Here is a 24,771-nt window from a genome sequence, read left to right as displayed (position 1 = left end):
AGGTGCGCCTTGTGCTGGGGACAATAAAAGGCCACTATAAAAATGTGCAGTTGTGTCACACAACGCCACAGATGTCTCAAGCTGAGGAAGCGTGCAATTGGCATGCTGACTGCAGGAATGTCCACCAAACCTGTTGCCAGAGAATTGAATGTTCACTTCTCTACTATAAGCCACCTCCAACTTTGTTTTAGAGAATTCGGCAGTATGTCTAACCGGCCGTACAACCGCAGACCACGTGTAACCAGCCAAGGACTTCCACATCCAGCTTCTTCACCTGCGGGATCAGCTGCCACGCCGGACAGCTGATGAAACTGCGGGTTTGAACAACCAAAGAATTTCTGCACAAACTGTCAGAAACCGTCTCAGGGAAGCTCCACCTTCAATGGCCACTGGCACTCTGGAGAAGTGTGCTCTTCACGGATGAATCCTGGTTTCAACTGTACCGGCAGACTGCCAGTAAATGACAGCATGATGAGGTGTGGGCGAGCATTTGACAACATTGTGAACAGAATGCCCCATGGTGGGGTTATGGAATGGGCAGGATTAAGCTACAGATAACGAACACAACTGCATTTTATCGATGGCAATTTGAATGCACATAAGATACTGTGAAGAAATTCTGAGGCACATTTTGGTGCCATACATCCACCGCCATCACCTCATGTTTCAGCATAATGCACGGCCCCACGTCACAAGGATACGTCACACAACTCCTGGAAGCTGAAAATGTCCCAGTTCTTTCACAGCCTGCATACTCACTAGACATGTCACCCATTGAGCATGTTTGGGATGCTCTGGATCGACGTGTATGACAGGGTGTTCCAGTTCCCGCCAAAATCCAGAAATTTGTGCCATGCTGCATGAGTCAAATGGTGAACACTGGTTTTCTGATTCACACCTACTTTTTTTTATTTTATTTTTTAAGATATGACCAACAGATACATGGTTCCCAGTCATGGGAAATCCATAGATTAGGGCGTAATTCATTTATTTCAATTGACTGATTTCCCTAATATGAACTAACTCAGGCAAATCTTTGAAATTGTTGCATGTTAGGTTTATATCAATGTTCAGTGTACCTAACAGAAACACTAAAACTATAAAGCCCTGCAGATATAATGCAGTTATAGACTTAAAACTTGTAATGAGCATGTCTGACCCCCCCTAATAAATTCCAGAATAAGATGGTACAGGTTGACCCACATTGGGCTCAAGAGTTAAGGCAACAGCTAGGGCCCCCGAGGTTACCCTGACCATTTCATCTGATGGTTCAAACGTCTTGAGGACAGACGAGAGTGGCGAGAAACAAATACAGGCTACAACCAAAGCCTGTATCAGGGGAGACAATATTAGATGATCTCTGCTAGAAAACTAGGGCCCCCGAGTTGTTCCTGGTCAGGTCACATGGTCAGGGAAACCTCCTGGCCCCATCCTGATGGTTGGTTGTTCCGGGGTGCATCAGTGAGGGCACCCTATTCCCTATATAGTGAACAACAACAGGTCGGCCCTGATATAAGGGATAGGGAGCCATTTCTGAAGGAACCTCAGTGCCCCTACTGCACCTCCTGGTTGTCACCGCAGTGCCCCCTACTGCACCTCCAGGTGGTCACCGTGCCCCTACTGTACCTCCAGGTGGTCACCGTGCCCCTACTGTACCTCCAGGTGGTCACCGTGCCCCTACTGTACCTCCAGGTGGTCACCGTGCCCCTACTGTACCTCCAGGTGGTCACCGTGCCCCTACTGCACCTCCAGGTGGTCACCGTGCCCCTACTGCACCTCCAGGTGGTCACCGTGCCCCTACTGTACCTCCAGGTGGTCACCGTGCCCCTACTGTACCTCCAGGTGGTCACCGTGCCCCTACTGTACCTCCAGGTGGTCACCGTGCCCCTACTGTACCTCCAGGTGGTCACCGTGCCCCTACTGTACCTCCAGGTGGTCACCGTGCCCCTACTGTACCTCCAGGTGATCACCGTGCCCCTACTGTACCTCCAGGTGGTCACCGTGCCCCTACTGTACCTCCAGGTGGTCACCGTGCCCCTACTGTACCTCCAGGTGGTCACCGTGCCCCTACTGTACCTCCAGGTGGTCACCGTGCCCCTACTGTACCTCCAGGTGGTCACCGTGCCCCTACTGTACCTCCAGGTGGTCTCCGTGCCCCTACTGTACCTCCAGGTGGTCACCGTGCCCCTACTGTACCTCCAGGTGGTCACCGTGCCCCTACTGTACCTCCAGGTGGTCACCGTGCCCCTACTGTACCTCCAGGTGGTCACCGTGCCCCTACTGTACCTCCAGGTGATCACCGTGCCCCTACTGTACCTCCAGGTGGTCACCGTGCCCCTACTGTACCTCCAGGTGGTCACCGTGCCCCTACTGTACCTCCAGGTGATCACCGTGCCCCTACTGTACCTCCAGGTGGTCACCGTGCCCCTACTGTACCTCCAGGTGGTCACCGTGCCCCTACTGTACCTCCAGGTGATCACCGTGCCCCTACTGTACCTCCAGGTGGTCACCGTGCCCCTACTGTACCTCCAGGTGGTCACCGTGCCCCTACTGTACCTCCAGGTGATCACCGTGCCCCTACTGTACCTCCAGGTGGTCACCGTGCCCCTACTGTACCTCCAGGTGGTCACCGTGGCCCTACTGTACCTCCAGGTGGTCACCGTGGCCCTACTGTACCTCCAGGTGGTCACCGTGCCCCTACTGTACCTCCAGGTGGTCACCGTGCCCCTACTGTACCTCCAGGTGATCACCGTGCCCCTACTGTACCTCCAGGTGATCACCGTGCCCCTACTGTACCTCCAGGTGATCACCGTGCCCCTACTGTACCTCCAGGTGATCACCGTGCCCCTACTGTACCTCCAGGTGATCACAGTGCCCCTACTGTACCTCCAGGTGATCACCGTGCCCCTACTGTACCTCCAGGTGGTCACCGTGCCCCTACTGTACCTCCAGGTGATCACCGTGCCCCTACTGTACCTCCAGGTGGTCACCGTGCCCCTACTGTACCTCCAGGTGGTCACCGTGCCCCTACTGTACCTCCAGGTAGTCACCGTGCCCCTACTGTACCTCCAGGTGGTCACCGTGCCCCTACTGTACCTCCAGGTGGTCACCGTGCCCCTACTGTACCTCCAGGTGGTCACCGTGCCCCTACTGTACCTCCAGGTGGTCACAGTGCCCCTACTGTACCTCCAGGTGGTCACAGTGCCCCTACTGTACCTCCAGGTGGTCACAGTGCCCCTACTGTACCTCCAGGTGGTCACCGTGCCCCTACTGTACCTCCAGGTGGTCACCGTGCCCCTACTGTACCTCCAGGTGGTCACCGTGCCCCTACTGCACCTCCAGGTGGTCACCGTGCCCCTACTGTACCTCCAGGTGGTCACCGTGCCCCTACTGTACCTCCAGGTGATCACCGTGCCCCTACTGTACCTCCAGGTGGTCACCGTGCCCCTACTGTACCTCCAGGTGGTCACCGTGCCCCTACTGTACCTCCAGGTGATCACCGTGCCCCTACTGTACCTCCAGGTGGTCACCGTGCCCCTACTGTACCTCCAGGTGGTCACAGTGCCCCTACTGTACCTCCAGGTGGTCACAGTGCCCCTACTGTACATCCAGGTGGTCACAGTGCCCCTACTGTACATCCAGGTGGTCACAGTGCCCCTACTGTACCTCCAGGTGGTCACAGTGCCCCTACTGTACCTCCAGGTGGTCACCGTGCCCCTACTGTACCTCCAGGTGGTCACCGTGCCCCTACTGTACCTCCAGGTGGTCACCGTGCCCCTACTGTACCTCCAGGTGGTCACCGTGCCCCTACTGTACCTCCAGGTGGTCACAGTGCCCCTACTGTACATCCAGGTGGTCACAGTGCCCCTACTGTACCTCCAGGTGGTCACAGTGCCCCTACTGTACCTCCAGGTTGTTACAGTGCCCCTACTGTACCTCCAGGTTGTCACAGTGCACCACCCTATCAGTGCCTCTGTATACTTTTCTGGTTATAAGAACGATCTTACCTCCTGGTTGAACCTGCAGTTCAGAGTGCACCATCCTATCTGCATCAGGCCCTGTGACGAGATCAGCACCTCGTACGCCCATTTCCCTGGAATCCATGGTACAGTAGTCAACGTTAGACATGCTTCTGTACCAACATGAAATGTATCTGATTTTTTAAACAACTATTAACATTTACATTTACATTTTAGTCATTTAGCAGACGCTCTTATCCAGAGCGACTTACAGTAGAGTGCATACATTTTATTTCATTTTACATACTGAGACAAGGATATCCCTACCGGCCAAACCCTCCCTAACCCGGACGACGCTATGCCAATTGTGCGTCGCCCCACGGACCTCCCGGTTGCGGCCGGCTGCGACAGAGCCTGGGCGCGAACCCAGCCCAGCCTGGGCGCGAACCCAGAGACTCTGGTGGCGCAGCTAGCAGTGCGATGCAGTGCCCTAGACCACTGCGCCACCCGGGAGACCTGTACATTCAGTAAAAAGTATGATAGTGTAGAATTGTCTTGATTCTGAAGCATTTACCTCTGTATACACAGGTAGTAGCTCTAATGGAACTGAAATTGCTATGACCTATGACCTGGAAAGAAAAGAAAACAATGACCAAACAGTGACAACATATGAAGGGAATAAAAATCAGAAACAGATGTTTAGGTACAACATAAAAGTGATTCTAGATCACTTCGAGTTGAAACGTATTGAAACATTCTAAAATTCTAGTAAACGTATTCTAAAATTCTAGTAAACGTATTCTAAAATTCTAGTAAACGTATTCTAAAATTCTAGTAAACGTATTCTAAAATTCTCGTAAACGTATTCTAAAATTCTAGTAAACGTATTCTAAAATTCTAGTAAACGTATTCTAAAATTCTAGTAAACGTATTCTAAAATTCTCGTAAACGTATTCTAAAATTCTAGTAAACGTATTCTAAAATTCTAGTAAACGTATTCTAAAATTCTAGTAAACGTATTCTAAAATTCTAGTAAATCTAACCATTTTATCATTTAGCAGACACTCTTATCCAGAGCAACTTACAGAAGTGAGAGCATACATTTTCATAATGGTCCCCCCCTGTGGGATTTCGGGAACCCTGACGTTGCAAGGGCCATGCTCTACCCACTGAGCCCAACCCCCAATGCTATGTTTCTCACCCCCAGCAGATCATCATCCACAAACAGGAGGCCCTCGAAGCCACTGGTGTGATCCAGGACCACGGTCAGAGGACCTAGACAACCATCCACTGGCTGATCTGGAGGACGAGGACAGGCTCTAGTATCAGTTTGGTGAGGACCATGTACATGTACCAGTCAAAAGGTTTGGACACATCTACTCATTCAATGGTTTTTCTTTATTTTTTTAAACTATTTTCTACATTGTAAAATAATAGTGAAGACACCAAATCTATGAAATAACTAAAATATTTTAACAAGTCAAAATATATTTTAGATTATTCAAAGTAACCACCCTTTGCATGGATGACAGCTTTGCACACTTGGCATTCTCTCAGCCAGCTTCATGAGGTAGTCACCTGGAATGCATTTAAATTAACAGGTGTGCCTTTTTAAAAATGTATTTGTGGAATTTCTTTCCTTATTAACGCATTTGAGGCAAGCAGTTGTGTTGTGACAAGGTAGGGGTGGTATACAGAATATAGCCCTATTTGGTAAAAGACCAAGTCCATATTATGACAAGAACAGCTCAAATGAGCAAAGAGAAACGACAGTCCATCATTACTTTAAGACGTGAAGGTCAGTCAATGCGGAACATTTCAAGAACTTTAAAAGTTTCTTCAAGAACAGTTGCAAAAACCATCAAGCGCTATGATGAAACCGGGTCTCATGAGGACCGCCACAAGAAAGCAAGACCCAGAGTTTCATCTGCTGCAGAGGATAAATTCATTCGTTTCCAGCCTTTGAAATTGGCAGTTAACTGCAACTCAGATTGCACCTCACAGAGTTCAAGTAACAGACACATCTCAACATCAACTGTGCAGAGGAGACTCCTTGAATCAGGCCTTCATGGTTGAATTGCTGCAATGAAACCACTACTAAAGAACACCAATAAGAAGAAGAGACTTGCTTGGGCCAAGAAAAAACGAGCAATGGATATTAGACCGGTGGAAACCTGTCGTTTGGTCTGAGGAGTCTAAATTTGAGATTTTTGGTTCCAACCGCCGTGTCTTTGGTTTGCGCATAGTGGGGCTATCATTTGTATTTCAACAGGACAATGAACCAAAACACACCTCCAGGCTGTGTAAGGGCTATTTGACCAGAGAGGAGAGTGATGGAGTGCTGCATCAGATGACCTGGCCTCCACAATCACCTGACAACCTAATTGATATGGTTTGGGATGAGTTGGACCGTAGAGTGAAGGACAAGCAGCCACCAAGTGCTCAGCATATGTGGGAACTCCTTCATGACTGTTGGAAAAGCATTCAACCTGGTTGAGAGAATGCAAAGCTGTCATTAAGGCAAACGATGGCTACTTTGAAAAATCTAAAATATATTTGGATTTGTTTAACACTTGTTTTGGTTGCTACATGATTCCATATGTGTTCATTTTTTGGGTGGGGGGGGTGGTTAATTGCAATCCAATATCCAATTACTTCATGAATAAATGCCACCGGCTAGGGTGGAGAGGACAATAGTCTTTACACCATAAACACAAACTGATAGCTTTATGAACATATGGGTCTGGTGTCCTTAGTAGAATAGTGTGTGTGTGTGTGTATACACCTCTGGTGTCCTCAGTAGAATAGTGTGTGTGTGTGTGTGTATACACCTCTGGTGTCCTCAGTAGAATAGTGTGTGTGTGTGTGTGTGTGTGTGTGTGTGTGTGTGTGTGTGTGTGTGTGTGTGTGTGTGTGTGTGTGTGTATACACACCTCTGGTGTCCTCAGTAGGCTCTCCCTCAGTTAGCAGCCTCTCCAGATGAGCCCCCAGGTCCTGGAAGCCCAGAGGTTTCCTAAGGATGGAAAAACTACCATCAGACAACATTCACCCCCTACTTGGCCCTGATAGTGGGTTATAGTTGTTTCATCTTCTTAAAGTTGAATGTACTTATTTTATTTGTAAAGGAAGGTTCCCGGTAGACAGCTTAGATCCTTTCAAAAGCGTTTCGTAGACAATATTGTTTTGTCCAAATACTTATTGTAGGTCGTTCTGTAAAAGTGTTAGTGAAACCTTTCCACAGAGAGACACCCCCAGATGTTTCAGTGTTATTGTAGCCCTGAACTGGCACACCTGATTCAACTAGTCAGGGGATTGATGGTAATATTTTCACATGTTAATTATCAAGTGAGTTGTGAAAAAAAAAAATTGTCCCAACTAATTTAGAACACTACAAACTTAGTAAGCACACAGTCATGCTGGTGACTAGTGATTCGCAGGTCAGCTGTTTGTTCACCGTCACCCGCCCTCAATTGCTAATAACCCACCCGAATATAGGTTTATGTAATAAAGTGAAAATCTGAGGCCTGCAGCCGACACTAACCCCCAAATAGGCCGGTAGAAAATGTGCTGTATGATCAGAGACGGGGTTGCAGTATTTCTTCTTTAAATCCTTATTTAGATAAGCTATGTTTCTGCTTATAATTTCAGACATTTTGGTAGGCTGTGTGTTTGTCAACTCCTCTATAAATAGATACATGCAGCTTCTCTTCGGTCTCTACTGCCTTTATAAAGACAAACTTCTCGGTCACCAGAATAATGTCATTAAATCGATGAGTGCGTCATTGTAGTTGACGTCGGTAAAGTTCTCCGTCATCTCTGCTTCTCGCGTGCAGAAGACGTTTAGAAATACAATAATTAATAAAACAGGAACGATTTTCTGTGCTAAATTTCCAAATGACATTAGTTTGACCAGTTAAGGAAATGTAAAGCAGTGAAAACGACCCAACGTGTTTCTGAAAAGATTTCAGTTCGGGCTTGGATACATATTTTATATGGTTGAAAAACAAGTCAGCTTTTATGATGCTGATAAAGATTGCACCTTTACAGACGGTGCCTAACTGTGGTTGAAATACTATCAGCTTTTATGATGCTGATAAAGATTGCACCTTTACAGACGGTGCCTAACTGTGGTTGAAATACTATCAGCTTTTATGATGCTGATAAAGATTGCACCTTTACAGACGGTGCCTAACTGTGGTTGAAAAACAAGTCAGCTTTTATGATGCTGATAAAGATTGCACCTTTACAGACGGTGCCTAACTGTGGTTGAATTACTATCAGCTTTTATGACGCTGATAAAGATAACACCTTTAAAGACGGCCCCTAACCGCACATTCATTCTATCAAGATGCTGAAAGAAATAATTTCTCCACTCCGGACTCATTTTACATCAATAAATACTTAATTCTGAAGGAGTTCATATTATATTAGACTATGTGAGAGGTTATAGACCTACAGTTGGTGTCAAGACTTCAGAAAGTTTACTACTCCAATTAACCCATCTGAACAGTAGGTCAGAGTTCAAATATGGCACGTCAAGGAAAGTCCCCGTCTTGCACCTTCACAATAATCACACATAAAACAGCCAACACAGCTATCAATCTCTTTTACCACTTCACCAAATCTTTCCCAAACATTATGTTCTGGCCCTCTCTTCAATTTGTATTCAACTCTCCATTTCACAACTTCTCTCTTATTGAATTCAACTCAGACATTGCACTTCTTGCCTCAGTGGATCGACGTTAACTTTTGCTGCCCAAGTTCCTAAAAGCCTTGGCGTGTAGGCTATTAGGACCTAATGGCAGATACATTACACAACAACTACAAAATGGATGGATGTTTAAAGTATTGTTGTTATCTCTTTATTCAACCCACCCTTCATCCACACAATACTTCATGACCCTAGACACAACCGCTCCGCGGATATAACCACGGGGGCTGCGGGTTATGAGTGAACCCGTGTATCACTAGTTGTGACATTATCTTATTTAACCTTTATCTACGCAGGAATTACGAGGGACACTTGGCAAAAGGGGATCCAGAAAACAAGATCCAAAAAAGCCATCCCAACGTATCCTCATCAACAAGTAGTGTTAGAGGCAGTTCATCTTTCCTCCTGGTCTGTCTTCATACCCTATCTATAGAGCCGCCGCGTGGGGGGGGAAACCCGACCCTGAGCCCCCTGGACTACTGGGGAATGGGGACACATGGGTTCAAACTGTATCCGTTTTTTACTTGGGAGCGTTTGCTTTCGCTTGATAGCCTGTTGGAACGAGGTAGCCCTCTTGGGACTATTTCCATTGGCTCCATTGCGCCAGGCAAACTCAATTCAGCAAAGTTTTTTTTTTTTTTAAGACTTGAAAAGAAAACTAATACTATTTGAAGTTCGGTGAAGACATGGATCAGTTGCCCCATGCCTCTATGATGCCACCACACATCAACGTTACTTTCAACATCTAAAACGGTTGCTTCATCCTAACACTAGATAAAAACATAGCACTACTAGGCTGTTTTGAAAACAAACTGGAAAAGGACTAGGGTTGCTTCACAAATGTCACTATAATCCCTATGCAGTGACCTGGGGCCATGAGTATCAAGTGTCTCTAAGTAGTAGTGCTGATTTAAGATCAGTTTTGCCTTTTAGATCAGGGACTTTTTTCTACCATTGAAATCCTCAGGCGGGTTTTTAAATGGGTACCCTTTATCGGAACAGTTAAAAAAATATATATTTAATTATACATTTTCGGGATGGAAAAACGCTTGAGTGTGTAAACTTAAACTAAAGAAACGTTTAAAAAGTATGTAGAAATTGACCTAGGTGGGCCTCCCGAGTGGCGCAGTGGTCTAAGGCCCTGCATCGCTATGCTAGTTGTGCCACTAGAGATTCTGGGTCCGAGTCCAGGCTCTGTCGCAGCCAGCCGTGACCGGGAGACCCATGGGAGAGGTACACAATTGGCCCAGGGTCGTCCGGGTTAGGCAGGCAGGGATGTCCTTGTCCCATCGCACTCTAGTGACACCTGTGGTGGGCCGGGCGCAGTGCACGCTGACACGGTTGCTCGGTGTACGGTGTTTCCTCCGACACATTGGTGACTGGCTTCCGGGTTAAGTGGGTATTGTGTCAAGAAGCAGTGCAGCTTGGTTGGGTTGTGTTTCGGAGGATGCACGGCTCTCGACCTTCGGCTCTCCCGAGTCCGTACAGGAGTTGCAGCTATGAGACTACCAATAACTACCAATTGGATACCACAGAATTGGTGGAAGGTTAAAAAAAAAATACAGAAATTATTGACCTATATGTGTTTTTGACCTACAGTATGTGTTTTTTTATCATATAAACTTTGAGAACTAACAATTTAGCAGTATTGATTTTGTTATTATGTTTGAGCAAAAGCCATGGCAAAATGCATAGAATTGCAGAAAATGTGCTTTAAAACTGCAAAATGTTCTCCACGGAGAAATGTCTAACATTTCAGAAAACTGGCAAAAAAATTCAAACATTTATTTATGCCACCAAAATAGGGGCCTAAAATTCTCTAGTTCAGCCACGCCGACAGGCCGAACGTGCTCATCGCCACGTCCACCACCTAAACTCCTTTTTGATGCAGAAAAAAAACCTGTAGATCACAACTAATTATATTACACGGACGGGGGGGGGTACCTGATCCTAGAACAGCACTCCTACTCTGAGACGCTTGATATGGCCCCAGAACCCACGGTCAAAAGGAGTGCACTACCAAGGGAATAGGCCGGGTGTCATTTGAGAAGCAAACTGAGATTGCGACCAAGAAGGGCACCATGCCACATGTGTGGTAATATGGTTTGTTATTAAGGGACATTGCAGGATCACTGAAATCTAAGGTCATAGAGAAATAAACACTGAATAGCATCTGTTGATGTAGCGCATTTCCTTACATAAAAATAGAATCATAGAAACCATAGATGTTATTTCTATGGCACACGCATCACAACCAAAGAGTAAAACACACTACAAGGGCCAGTTTCCCAGACACAGATTAAGCCTAATCCTAGACTAAAAAGCATGCTCAATTGGGAATCTCCATTTAAAAAGCTTTTTAGTCCAAGACTAGGCTTAATCTGTGTCCGAGGAAACCTCCCCTCTGAGAGTAGAAGACCAGAAGAGTTGTAGACAAAAGTCAGACAGATACCTGAGGGAAGCCAGTGGGGGGTGTGGAAGGTGAGAGGCAGGAAATACATGGTGTAGGTAGTCACTCAGTAATTTCTCATTCACAATACCTGAGAGAGAGAGAGAGAGAGAGAGAGACGACAGAATAACCTTTATCCTCCAAGTAAATGTACCAGGAATTTGACCTGTTGAAAATGGTGCCGACCACAATAAACAAGACAGAATATGTTGATGTATAATAGAGCCACTCAGTGTTCTAACAATACCCGAGAAAGACAGAGACCAAGTTCAATGGGGAAAGAATGTGAGAACAAGATGGAGGCTGGTTCCAGAACAGTATCTAATCAGCTGTCTTGTCAACTCCAATGGTCATATTCGCCTGAAACAATGACCATAGGAGTTGGCATGACAACAAAAACAGATCTGGGACCAGGCTACTGTCTGTCCTTTCACCATCTATCCATCCATCCATCCCTCCCTCCCTCCCTCCCTCCTCTCTTCTCCCCTCCTCTCCTTTTTCCTCCCTCCGTTCCACTCCTCACCTGACTTGACTTTTGTCCTTCCATCCATCCCTCCCTCTAACCTGTCCTCCACTCATTTATGCTCCGCCTCTCCTCACCTGACTAGACTTTTGGCCCATCCATCTCTCCCTCCCTTGTCCTCTCATCCCTGCTCCCCCATCTCCTCACCTGTGACTTTGGGCTTGTCTGTGTCGGAGGCCAGTCTGTAGTTTCGTCGGGTCAGAGCTGTGCTTCCTCCCCCCTTAGAACTCATTCTGCCTCAGTGGGATGGTCAGGAGATGGGGTTACCTGCCGATGTTGACCCATGCACGGCTAGGAAAAGACCACCACACTCATAATAATATAATGTTGCATACTGAGATAAACATACATAGTGCGTCTCAAACGGCACCCTATTCCCTATATAGTGCACTACTTTTGACCAGGGACGGCAGGGCTATGGGCAAAAGGAGTGCACTATTATAGGGAATGGGGTGCCGTTTGGGTCGTACATACTGCATGCATAAATAATGCTCTCATAAAGAGGGGCTCCTGGGAACTACGCCTGGGTTGGGTGACACCGACTAAACATTTGCGCTACTCTAAGTTAGTTAACATCTTATTACCAATGCTATAGCTTTGCATGGAATGGAGTTGATAATTTTGTTATATTAACTAGGTAGCTACATATGTGGAATTAAGAGCAGTAACGTTTCCTCCATGTTTTGAAAAACAACAACTGTTAACCTGTACTACAATGCAATACAATTGTGTATTGGAGTGTATACAACGCGTACGTACACAGCAGGTATGTACGAGCAGAATAGGGCGTAGGCAGACACACCGTACAAGACAATTACAGTAACGTTCGTTAACGTTAGCTTGCTAACTCGCAAGGCAAGCACATTTCAGACTGAGGAGAGGCTACTGTTGCTAGCTAGCTTGCTAACGTTAGATAGCCAATGAGATTGTGGTGGTACTGTAGGGTAGTAAATCTAACGTTAGCTAGCCAAGCTAAGTAACTGCCTGGTGCAACGTTAACAGGTAGCTAACTAAAATACTTTATAACTAAGCTAACTAAATCACGACCGAGGTGCAAATAGATTAAAAATGGACTACCCATACATTAAAGTTATTGTACCTAGTTGCTAGTTAGCCAGGTGTTGTATCCAGGTTGCAAACAACGTTAGCTTGCTAGCTAGTTGCTAAGGATTGTGCGGCTGTGCACAGAAAACACTCACATCTCAATAAAATAGCTAGTTACAGTAGCTATGTGAATACGCAAACATTTAAAATTAGTGGCTGGCTACAGCACTGATAAAGTACGTTAGCCTATGATTATTTAACGATCTTGTTCTCGGTTATATTTGCAGGCATTTGCAGTGCACGATCAACCCTTGGTTACAGGGGCAGTGACAGCCATCATTGCATTGCCGCTCCGCTGGACCGCTGTCTGTATTGGCTTGCTAGCGTTAGCTGCTAAGTGGTAAGTAAGCTGGCTGGTTTAACACTTACCCGGTTCCCTTTCAAGAACTCAAAGACCTCCAAAAAAGTATTGAAATATAAATTATGCTTGTTTGGACAAAATTTCCAGTAATGTGCGGTTATGCACCCAGACGCTCACTCCCCCTTTAAATGTTTTAACAATCCTATTATTGTCAAGCGATTCGAAGTCACGGCGTACCAGCTGGTCCAAAATAGATCTCATTGCAGAACGCGAATGGGCTGATGAGATATATTCAGTCGGGGTAGTAGATAGTGGTCCAAAAATGACATGGTGGTGTGATGTATTGTGTATGGTAGTAATGTTGCCATTTGTCATATATTTTGCACAAGCTACTAAATATTCTTAAAATACTTAAACTATTTGGCAACCCATATACCCAAAACCAATAGGACCCATCTCCCACCAATTCACTCAAAATGCATATTATCACTAAATTGGCTGCAGGAATCAAGCAAGTTAGATAACTTATGAAGCGAATTACATCAGTTATTTTATTACAATGGCAGATTGTCACAAATCATCATATGCATACAGTATATTTCACATATGTAGCATGTTTACTATTGCATGTTTACTATTGTTTACTATTGCAAAAAAATAGCACATTTTGAATTCCAAACAGACACATTACAAAAGTTAAAATATTACAAGTTAAAATGTGCTATCTTACATGGCATTTCCTAGCCCAATAATGGACTGACTATAATGAGCTATAACGTTACTCCTTAGTCCAAGGACCTCACATGTTCTGTTTAAAGGTGAAGTGGCTGTGGAAGCCAAAACAGCCAAATACTCCCGTCTAAACCTGAATCGATTCTGAATTGCAGTACGGTTCTAGAAAAATAGATCCCTCTACTTTCATATCACGTCAAAAATAATTTCACAATTTCAAAAATACACACTTTTACAGTACACTGTTTTAACACAGTTGCATCCGGCCATATTTTATAGTGACGACACGTTTGTGGCGTCCATCGTTTACACACAGGAGATGAAGATATCTAATTAGCACAGGTAGTCCACTGTCTTCGTATGTTTTCCCTAAACTAGTGCTGTAACATGGAAACACGGCGTATGTGGGAACCTTAACCCTATAAAAGGTGTGTATCAATTTAGCCTTCTTGCTGATATGAAAGATAAAGTCCTTATGCTTCCAAAACCGTACTGCAAAACGATGCGTGTTAAATGTTCAGACCGAGCGTCGGGACTCTTAACAAAACTCTCCCGTACAGAAGACGCCTTCGTCCAAGGACTCTTATTTTATAATAGAATTGAACTGCCAGTCATGATCAAGGGCTAAGGTAGTCCTTCCTGTTTTTATCTATTTGGTTAATACAACACAGGAACGCGTTCAGTAGGAAACAACATTGTAATTATTGTTAGCCCAGAGGTGCGATTGTTTATTGTGCTGCTGGCTGCATGAAATTTTGCGATTTTAAAATGGTAATGCCGGACCCATATTGATCAGGCCACACCGACCAAACGGGAGCAATCATACCTCAAAGAATGTTGAAGAACGGTGCGTATCATTTTTTTGGGGGGTGGAAACGTGCGATGGTTTGTTCTGAACAACACAACGTCGCATACTATTGAACCCCCAATGTCACTCTGCATCGAGGAACGCCATCCTCTTGGCCACGCCCTCTTCCCCAAACTTTTTCTGGAGTTCCGAAGGATCAGCTGACAGCAACAGGCGGTCGTCATGACGTTCCCATCGAGGGCCCTGCCGAACTCCGTCCCCTACAATAATACAATGTACCATTAGTGTTCATATGGTACAGTGAACAATACGTGTCTTCTGTTCATTAACCCCCCCCCCCCCCTACCTACCTACGTTAGGCATCATCAGTGGGTCTCTCAGGGCAGCGGAGACATCTCCACTGTTTTTCAGGAGTGCCTTGGTGACAGCGACCAGCCCCAGTTTGGATTCCCTCATCAGGCTGAGAACCAGCTGCTTGGCCTCCTGGAGCTGGAGTTGGGTGAAGGGCTGGGAAGGCTCCTCTTCCTCCGCCTCAAATCGTATCAAAAACAAATCAAAGCATTTTTTTTTATTTTTTTTTTAAATCGCCGCACATTTTACCGTAAAATAATTAGAAGTAAAAGCAAATAAGAAACAGTAAAAAGGGAAAAGAACCAAAAACACAATGTTTAATAAAAACAGCATCACTGAAGCTAAAAAAAATATTGAAAAACCTCAATGGAGTCTGTCCCTTCTTACCTGCTGGGAGTCACGCTCAAACAGGAACAGGTGAGGAACTGTAGAAGTGGACGGGATAGCAGGGTCTTTCGGGACATGGATACTCGTTGCAGGTGCATTTGGGGCCGATCCACTCATTGCGGGACCACTGGCATCAGGTAGTTGGCCCTCAGGCTGGGTCTCTGAGCTCTTCTCTTGGGCAGCAGGCTGGGGCTGTATCTGAGCAGAAATATTCTCTGTCTGGGGGGCAGCTACTGGTGTCTGAGTCTCCCGGCCTGGTCCTGGGACTGGTGCAGGGGGAGGGCCAGCAATCTCAGCCAGGTCTGGAGTTTCATCATCATCCTCATCCCCTGACTAGGAACAAGAAACAACTGTCAGTACTAGGAACCAAACAGACAGTAACGTTTGCTTTCATTTTCTGTTGCATAACCTTTTGCTACATTGTGCACTAATGAATACAACCACTGACATTCAAATACAGATCCATGTTCAACAGGCTAAACAATAAATACAGTCAGCTTTTGTATTCTGTATGAGTGAGAACAGGAGGTTTTCCTGACTCGAGGTCCTAAACATGAGAGATTAGACTACAGGGTTCTTCCTGACTACAGAGGTCCTAAACATAAGAGTTTGGACTACAGGGTTCTTCCTGACTATAGAGGTCCTAAACATGAGAGATTGGACTACAGGGTTCTTCCTGACTCTAGGTCCTAACCATGAGAGATTGGACTACTGGGTTCTTCCTGACTATAGAGGTCCTAAACATCAGAGATTGGACTACAGGGTTCTTCCTTACTCTAGGTCCTAAACATGAGAGATTGGACTACAGGGTTCTTCCTGACTCTAGGTCCTAAACATGAGAGATTGGACGACAGGGTTCTTCCTGATTCTAGGTCCTACACATCAGAGATTGGAGGGCAGAGTTCTTCCTGATTCTAGGTCCTACACATCAGAGATTGGACGACAGAGTTCTTCCTGATTCTAGGTCCTAAACATCAGCGATTGGAGGACAGAGTTCTTCCTGATTCTAGGTCCAACATGTGTAATAACTAGCCTAGTTGTCACAGATTATCATACCTCATCTGACCCCTCGAATTCTCTAACTGCACTCTCGAGGATGCCCAGTTTTCGCTTGTTGGCCTTTTTCTTTCCCAGCTGCCCCTCTGTCATGTTGGAAGTTGTTGCCTTCTCTCCTGAAGCAAGAACAAAATACATTTTATAACTAACAGAGAGAGACAAAGACAGAGAGAAAGTGAGAAAGACAGAGAGTGTGGAGAGAGAGAGAGAGACAGACAGATGGAGAGATCTAGAGAGAGGGGTAGTCCTATCAGTTGTTCAACCCTAAGCCTACCTGACGTAACAGCTGAATCCTTTTTCGCCAGGACCTCCGTCACTGCTCCACTATTTAACCTGGCTCTTTTAAGTGACGGGATGGCTGCTGCCTCCTCAGTCTGGGGATGTGTGTGTTTGCCCCCAGGAGGAGAGGGCTGGTGGAGTCTCTTAGAAGGGACCCGCTGTGGTGTTGTAGTGTCAGACTGGGCAGGGTCTGCTGGTGGCTCTAGCTGGGGCGAGAGATCTCTCTCTGGTTCCACAGTTGATTCCTCTGTTCCCGGTCCTTCAGGACAGCACTGAGCCTGGTCTTTCTGAGGGGACATCTGTGGGAGTTGGAGACCAGTGTCTGATGATGATGATGATGATGCCTGAGGGAGTTGGGATTCAGAGGAAGTCTTTGAGGCGTCTGACTCTTGGGCCAACGGCGTAATAATATCAGGCTGTGGAGAGTCTTTCTGAAGTGAGGAGGTCTGTATTGGGATGTCTTTCTCTCTCTCTTTCTCAGACGAGTTCCCTCCGTTCTCCTCCGAAGCAGCAGTAGCGACAGTTTTGTTCCTTCCCCTGCTGTCCCGAGGCTCAGGTTGTCTGTGAATGAGCTGTTTAAGGTAACGGTCCCTCATCGACTGCCAGCTGTGACAGGTCAGACCCTTCTTCGCCATCTCCTGCCATACCCTGTTCCCACGCGACTCACGCTTGTGCTCACAGATGTACGTCATAATGGCCTTATCCTCTTTCAGAGTGTAGCACATGCGTCCCCTGTTACCTTCGCTCTGTTTCTCTGACCTGGTCTGGACGCTCACCTGTACACACACACACATATAGGGAGAGAGATTATTGAAGTGTCATTCTACTATGACACAACAATTGAGTTCCAAAAATGATTGGGACAGTGACACAATTTAATTTTGAGGCTCTTTACTCCAGCCCTTTTAAAATGATACAATGACAATGAGGTTTGCAGACTGTCACAGAATATGTTTCTAAACACGACTACATTAAATGTGGATGCTACCATGATTACGGATAATGCTGAATGAATCGTAAAATCATGATGAGTGAGGAAGTTACATACGCACAAATATCATACCTCCCCAAAAATGCTAACCACCCGTTATTATAATGGTGAGAGGTTAGCATGTCCTTGGGGGTTTGATATAAAATGCTAACCTCCCCTGTTATTGTAATGGTGAGAGGTTAGCATGTCTTGGGGGTATGATATAAAATGCTAACCTCCCCTGTTATTGTAATGGTGAGAGGTTAGCATGTCTTGGGGGTATGATAGAAAATGCTAACCTCCCCTGTTATTGTAATGGTGAGAGGTTAGCATGTCCTTGGGGGTATGATATAAAATACTAACCTCCCCTGTTATTGTAATGGTGAGAGGTTAGCATGTCTTGGGGGTATGATATAAAATGCTAACCTCCCCTGTTATTGTAATGGTGAGAGGTTAGCATGTCCTTGGGGGTATGATAGAAAATGCTAACATCCCATGTTATTGTAATGGTGAGAGGTTAGCATGTCCTTGGGGGTATAATATAAAATGCTAACCTCCACTGTTATTGTAATGGTGAGAGGTTAGCATGTCTTGGGGGTTTGATATAAAATGCTAACCCCTGTTATTGTAATGGTGAGAGGTTAGCATGTCTTGGGGATATGATAGAAAATGCTAACCTCCCCTGTTATTATAATGATGAGAGGTTAGCATGTCCTTGGGGGTATGATATAAAATGCTAACCTCCCCTGTTATTATAATGGTGAGAGGTTAGCATGTCTCGGGGGTATGATATAAAATGCGAACCTCCTCTGTTATTGTAATGGTGAGAGGTTAGCATGTCCTTGGGGGGGTATGATGTTCATCATTATTGACGATTCATTCAGGACTATCCGTAACTAGGGTAGCATCCACGTTAATGTTTTAGTGTTTAGAAGCATATTCTATTCTTTTTTTTTGTGCGTGACTCCAAAATGGCATAATACATTATTTACAATGAATTTCTATTGAAACACAACTTTTTTTTAAACAGCAAATGCATCCAACAAGTTTGTAGAGTCACCAGCTTGATGTAATCATTGAGTGCTAGGAATATGGGACCAAATACTAAACTTTTGACTACTTTAATAGACTTATAAGTGAATTTGTCCAAAATACCTTTGGTCCCCTAAAAATGGAGGGACTATGACTATGGATGGAAATACTATCAAATAAGTCAGCACTTTAACCTCAGTAATTTTATCATCCAAAGTACTGAAGTACAGAGTCAAACCAACACAAAATGTGTCACTGTCCCAATAGTTTTGGAGCTCACTGTAAATTACGGCAGCTAAAGCCCCCCACCCCCCCCAACCACCACCTTGTTAAAACAATCCTGGGGTAAACCCTTCTCTATATCAAGTTACCTTTACGTTGTCAGGCTTGAAGCGGTAATCCTCCACCTCCAGCTGCTGATTCTTCTCCATACAGTCCCGGATGTACTGGGTGGACACGTACCAGTGGGCTGCCGAACCCGCAACGGACCCCATCTCCTCTGGGTCTATCAGTAGGAAAGCCCCAGGCTCCTGGGCCCTGCACACCAGGCCTCCGCCTGCCTTGATGATGGGCTGCAGGTGAACCTTGGTGGGGCCGGGACGCAGGAAGAATCGCATGGGTTCACCGTCTACCGTCAGGAACAGGACAGGGGAGATGGGAGAGGACCTACCTCCTAATCTGGACGACATGGTTGAAAGAGCCTATAGAAAAAAAGTACAAAATAACTGCAGTTTCAATAATATGGATGAAGTTCAGATAAAGAATAGCAAGTGTTTGATTTGTTTGAATAAGGAAGCTACAATAAACATTGCTACATGGAGAGAACTGCCTGCAAACGATGAAGTAGCTAGCTAACTTATCATCTCTTTCAGCAACGGTAACACTGCTGTAAACATTTTTCAGATTAGATATTGGGAAAGGGAGATACCTAGTCAGTTATCCAACTGAATGTATTCAACTGAAAAGTGTCTTCCGCATTTAACCCAACCCCTATGAATCAGAGAGGTGCTGTAGGGACTGACTGCCTTAATCGACATCCACGGAGAACAATGGGTTAAACTGCCTTGTTCAGGGGCAGAACAACAGATGTTTACCTTGTCAGTTTGGGGATTCGATCCAGCAACCTTTCGGTTACTGGCCCAACGCTCTAACCACTAGGCTACCTGGTTAGATATTCAGGGTTTTTCTTGTCAATACCTTTCCCACTGAAGGTCCTAGGACGATGAGAGTGATATATCTAGAATCATATGATGGTAAAGAGCAAGGTACACCTTTTTGCCGTTCCGTTCTCAAAAAAGTGACTTTATGTTGGTTTCAATGGGGGAATATTATGCACTCTCTGCTAAGGGTCTGTCTTAAAGGAAAATTCCACCAAAAAACTATATTTTGGTATTTGTTTCATTAGCAATCAAGTTTTCAAGATATATAACTTTCAAAATAGAGCCGGTATGATGCATACCGGTTGTATTTCAGATTTTTCTCGATTTTGAAGTATTCGTTTCCATATATGGAAAGAAGTGGAAGGCGCTCAACCAATGAATGGGTCACATTAAAGCAGGATTCTTTGTTTTTTTTCTCACACAGAAAAGGAAAGATAAAACGAAGACAAAATATCTTGCTGCGTTTTCCTAAACGCAGATCAAAAATTATTATTATTGTAAATTCTGCTGGGCTTCATTCGGTGTTCTCTCCAAATCATGACTGTAAAAGGACTAATTTCGTGGTATAGTCGCACCGAAAGGTTGCTGAGAGCTGACGAGGTTAAAAATCTGTCGTTGTGCCCCTGAGCAAGGAAGATAACCCACTGTACCCAGCGCGCCGGTGACGTGGATGTCTACTAAGGCCACCCCTCCCCCCCCAGCACCTCTCTGATTCAGAGGGGTTGGGCTAAATGTTGAAGACACATTTCAGTTGAATGCTTTTCAGTTGTACAACTGACTAGGTATCCCCCTTTCCCTCTTGGATTAAATACAGTATCTTTGCTCTCATCATTGGATCACCAGACAGAGCTCTGAGAGATGTGTAGGCTATTTTTCCTCAGGTGTAGTTTTTCCTCCGGTAGCAAGTTAAAATGCAAGATCAACTTCAAGCAAAACATTAGGAAATGTAGCTGGCTAAACAGAAATATGCATAGTTTTAACAACAACAACAAAAAATACATTTCTTTTACATTATAAGCTCATTTACTTATGTGTAACTGCTAGCCAAATAGCATTGCAATTCTGTTGTCATCTGATGAAAACTATTTTCTTCCGAACGTGTTGCACTAATGTATTCTGTGTGAAGACAAACTAGTTGCACACCCCCATTGTAAAAAACAACGCTGTATGGTTTAAAACACTGATTTTCTTTATCTGCGTTTTGAAAATACTGATTTCTGAAAGCGAACCCAACCTCTGTAATGTGACTAAAAGGTGCTAACTAATTATTAGATCGTCATTGAAAAATATATTTGATTTAAATTAACTATTAAGCTCCCTGTTTCTGGCTTCATCAAAACAAAGGCAGACAGAATGGACAAGTACGTTGGTCAAAGGGAAGACAATTAACAAGGAAATTATTCCACTGGTGGGTTCCCGAGTGGCGCAGCGGTCTAAGGCACTGCATCTCAGTGCTAGAGGCGTCACGACAGACACCCTGGTTCGAATCCAGGCTGTATCACATCCGGCCGTGATTGGGAGCCCCATAGGGCGGCGCACAATTGGCCCAGCGTCGTTCGGGTTTGGCCGGACATTGTAAATAAGAATTTGTTCTTAACTGACTTGCCTATTTAAATAAACGTCAAATAAAACATTTAAAATATAGATCCACAAGGAAAGAGCTCCTGTGGTCAATGGCTCCACCTAGTGGAAGGTATATATATAATTTTTAAGTGCAATATTGAAAATATTTTTCAGTATTAGAGCTCAGAGCCATCTGGATGTAGAGCTATAGAACATTTGATCTGAATAAATAACCACAGCTGTAAAAGGATACATATTTAAAAGACCCCATAACACCTGTCTGTAGACCTGTAGCTCATCAGGACAGTGATCTATTGAAAAGAACACCCATAACTGGAAATAGTCATGGCAAAAAAATCTGTGCAATGGAAAATGGCAATTCTAATGGGTCAATGACCTAACATGGTTTTACAAGTAGGCATATGTCATTTGGATAAGAAACTATTGAAAATTAGATTTGTAAGTGAAAAAATTAAAAACACTGTTGTTACATGTCATTTCAGCAAGATATTGTTTAGATTGTTCTGAAATTGTTTCTGTAGTTAGAAACACATAATATTGGTATTTCTGAAATTTTATTTTGTGGAATGTTATCTTATTAAATGTTATCATCTTGGGGAAATTAAGCTCACTGATCCAAATTGGCCATTTTAAATTTATAGAATTCAGATCATATTTAGTAAATATAGTACCAAACATCCAATTTGGACCAAACTTCATCCGACTAGGGATGTGACAAATTGACATTTTTTCTTAACATTTAAACAGCAATTTAATACTTTTTTAATGATAAGAAAAATTGATAAAATTTAATGTGAATTCACAACACAACTGCACTGCTGCCAGCAACGGTTTGGGTCTCACGGTGTCCCTTTCAGATGGCTAAGCACTACTGACCTGTCCTACCACTACGGAACCTGTCCTACCACTACGGAACCTGTACTACTGACCTGTACTACCACTACTGACCTGTACTACCACTACTGACCTGTACTACCACTACTGACCTTTACTACCACTACTGACCTGTCCTACATTACTGTACCTCAATTCTTCCACAAAGTTTGCATTTCCTTCTCATTTAACTTCTCAAAGTATTGCATACGGGACTTCGCTGACTCCAAAATAATTGATTCCTTGACTCCATGCACATAGAAACACATTGGGCTTATTTTTGGACAGATTTTGACGAGCCGTTAGAGTGAAACCTCTCGCTTCTTCCTCTCTGACGAAGTTGACTACAAATACTAAGTTGCCAATGACTTTGCAATTGTTACAAACAAGCAAACGGTAAAAAAAATATGTCTGCATTAAAAGATACACACAGTACAGGCTTTTGGACTATATATTTAAATCGTATTGAGTTATATTTTGCTAATTGTAGGCTACTGTCAAATTTACGTCTCAAGATATTTCATGATGTGTAACATGTGCGCAAATGTTACCGTGCTAAATCGTGATTTGGTGCATTATAGGATAAGCATTACAATACTCCGCCTCAATATTTGCAGTCATAGGTGATAATACTGTATCTCTCGAGGAGCTGATCCGTCCTCAGTATAGTGGAACAATTCTAATGCAAAGGTAACAAAGGTAACATTTGACTGGAGAAAAGCATTGCCTTTCTTTCGATCCTGTCAGTATCGACACATCAACGACGTTCGCTCTCTCCATGGAGTTTTGGGAAATGCCCTCGTACGGAAAGATGCATATTTAAAAACACTCAATAAACCTAAATTATATCGCTATCGAGAAGCCGGGCCCTGTGCGTTAGAGAAGAGACAAGCACTTGTGTGAAGCTAGTAACAATAAGGATAAGACACTGTAGTGGAATTTGCGTTTCGCCTTCAGGTCCCCCATTGAAAGTGATTCAAACGGATACAAATAGTGTAATCATGCCATATTTGGTCTAGATGTTAAACAAGGTTGGAATGTTGTTATATAAATTAAACAAAAGACAATCCTTTTACACAAAAAGTGTTTTTTTAAATCATTGATTGTATTAGACTTCAGAATTGTAGTGGGGGCATACTTATATCGTAATGTACAGCCTTGCCTATGGTTCTTGGGTCCATGGATTGGGGTATCAGTGTACTTGTTAACACACAATTTACAATTCTGAAATTTACACAAATATTTGCGTCGTAGCTCATATTAGGGAACTTTAACTGTGGGGAAAAAACCTCACAATACATCCTATTTTGCGTATTGACATTCATATTGCAATGTACAGCCTTCCCTATGGATCTTGGGTCCATGAAATGGTGTATCAGCCTACTCACTGACACCAACACATTACAACTGTGAAAAGTTGTATTAGCGTTGTAGCATTTACCGCAGAAATTTAAAACTGATGTGAAATGAGCCACATTAAAATCACCAGTGTGGTGTATTGAACACTCATATTGCAAATATACAGCCTTCCCTATGTATCTAGGGTCCGTGAAATGGGAGTAACGTTACTAGCTAAGTGACATCATATGTGACAACTCTTCACAGTTGTTTTCTGTAGGTGTCGTTGATTAGGCTGATAACCAATTTCATAGACCTGAGATCCATAGGTAAGGCTGTACATTGCCTACTGCACAGACAAGAAGGGTAACCTATAAATATATTTGGATACTGGGGCAGTACCGTAGGTAGCTAGCTAACGTTAGCTAACTAGTGGCTAGCTTGCAAACACTGAAAGTTGTGGATAGAAGCTGCAGTACGAAAAACTGATAATTATATCAAACAGCTAGACATTAATTCGTACAAGTGTTGCAGAAAACCTACCTGATGTTTTCAAAGATTGATCATCCAACTCGGAAAATACCAACAACTTTCAAATATCACGTCCGAAGTAAAATGCGCATGCGTCATACTCTTCTTCTACATTGACGGACGGAACGTAACATGTTGTAGACCTACTGTTTGCTGACTACCGCCACCTTGCGTTAGCTTAATGATTTCAACCACTAGATGGCGACAAAGTAAATCAAATCTCAGCTCATTTACTGACCATTATGGGTCGTATTCATGAAGCGTCTCAGAGTATGACTACTGACCCCCCCCCCCCCCCCACTAACCTGTCAGAGCTCTGATTACTAAGAGGGGATTTAATGTTTGTTTTAGCTAGGATGAGATACCCCCCCTGCTGACAGAGCAGGTAATAAAACTCTAGACCCTGGATTTACTGTCATCAACAGTCTAGAGTAGTTCTGAATCTCTCTCTCTCTCTCTCTCTCTCTCTCACACACACACACACACACACACACACACACACACACACACACACACACACACACACACACACACACACACACACACACACACACACACACACACACACACACACACACACACACACACACACAGCACATGTACACACACTCAGAGAGAAGCAC

General features: G+C 44.3%; 2 protein-coding genes across 2 annotated transcripts in view; both read right to left on the bottom strand.

Annotated features, from left to right (window-relative positions):
* The window catches only part of LOC120065512 (E3 ubiquitin-protein ligase RNF123), a 283,067-nt gene extending 269,800 nt beyond the window's left edge, over positions 1-13,267 (bottom strand). The window contains exons 1-7 of the mRNA XM_039016569.1: positions 13,116-13,267; positions 11,790-11,933; positions 11,123-11,210; positions 6,893-6,972; positions 5,161-5,258; positions 4,534-4,588; positions 4,008-4,093 (exon numbers count right to left, since the gene is read on the bottom strand). Coding sequence (XP_038872497.1) covers positions 4,008-4,093; positions 4,534-4,588; positions 5,161-5,258; positions 6,893-6,972; positions 11,123-11,210; positions 11,790-11,874 — 492 coding nt within the window. The 5' untranslated portion in view covers positions 11,875-11,933; positions 13,116-13,267. The remainder of the gene's footprint in view (positions 1-4,007; positions 4,094-4,533; positions 4,589-5,160; positions 5,259-6,892; positions 6,973-11,122; positions 11,211-11,789; positions 11,934-13,115) is intronic.
* A 317-nt stretch (positions 13,268-13,584) lies between these two features.
* LOC120065509 (telomeric repeat binding factor 2, interacting protein) lies at positions 13,585-24,226 on the bottom strand. The gene is made up of 7 exons (XM_039016568.1): positions 24,161-24,226; positions 19,034-19,363; positions 16,656-17,436; positions 16,382-16,497; positions 15,326-15,658; positions 14,938-15,118; positions 13,585-14,847 (listed from the first exon to the last, which is right to left on the bottom strand). The coding sequence occupies exons 2-7, from the start codon at positions 19,349-19,351 to the stop codon at positions 14,711-14,713; spliced, it is 1,866 nt and encodes a 621-aa protein (XP_038872496.1). The 5' UTR covers positions 19,352-19,363; positions 24,161-24,226; the 3' UTR covers positions 13,585-14,710.
* Between the last annotated feature and the right edge of the window lie 545 nt (positions 24,227-24,771).

This window comes from Salvelinus namaycush, chromosome 20, assembly GCF_016432855.1.
Source record: "Salvelinus namaycush isolate Seneca chromosome 20, SaNama_1.0, whole genome shotgun sequence".
NCBI lineage: Eukaryota > Metazoa > Chordata > Actinopteri > Salmoniformes > Salmonidae > Salvelinus > Salvelinus namaycush.
Note: the sequence above shows the minus strand (reverse complement) of the source record. Positions and strands in the feature narration are given on the sequence as shown.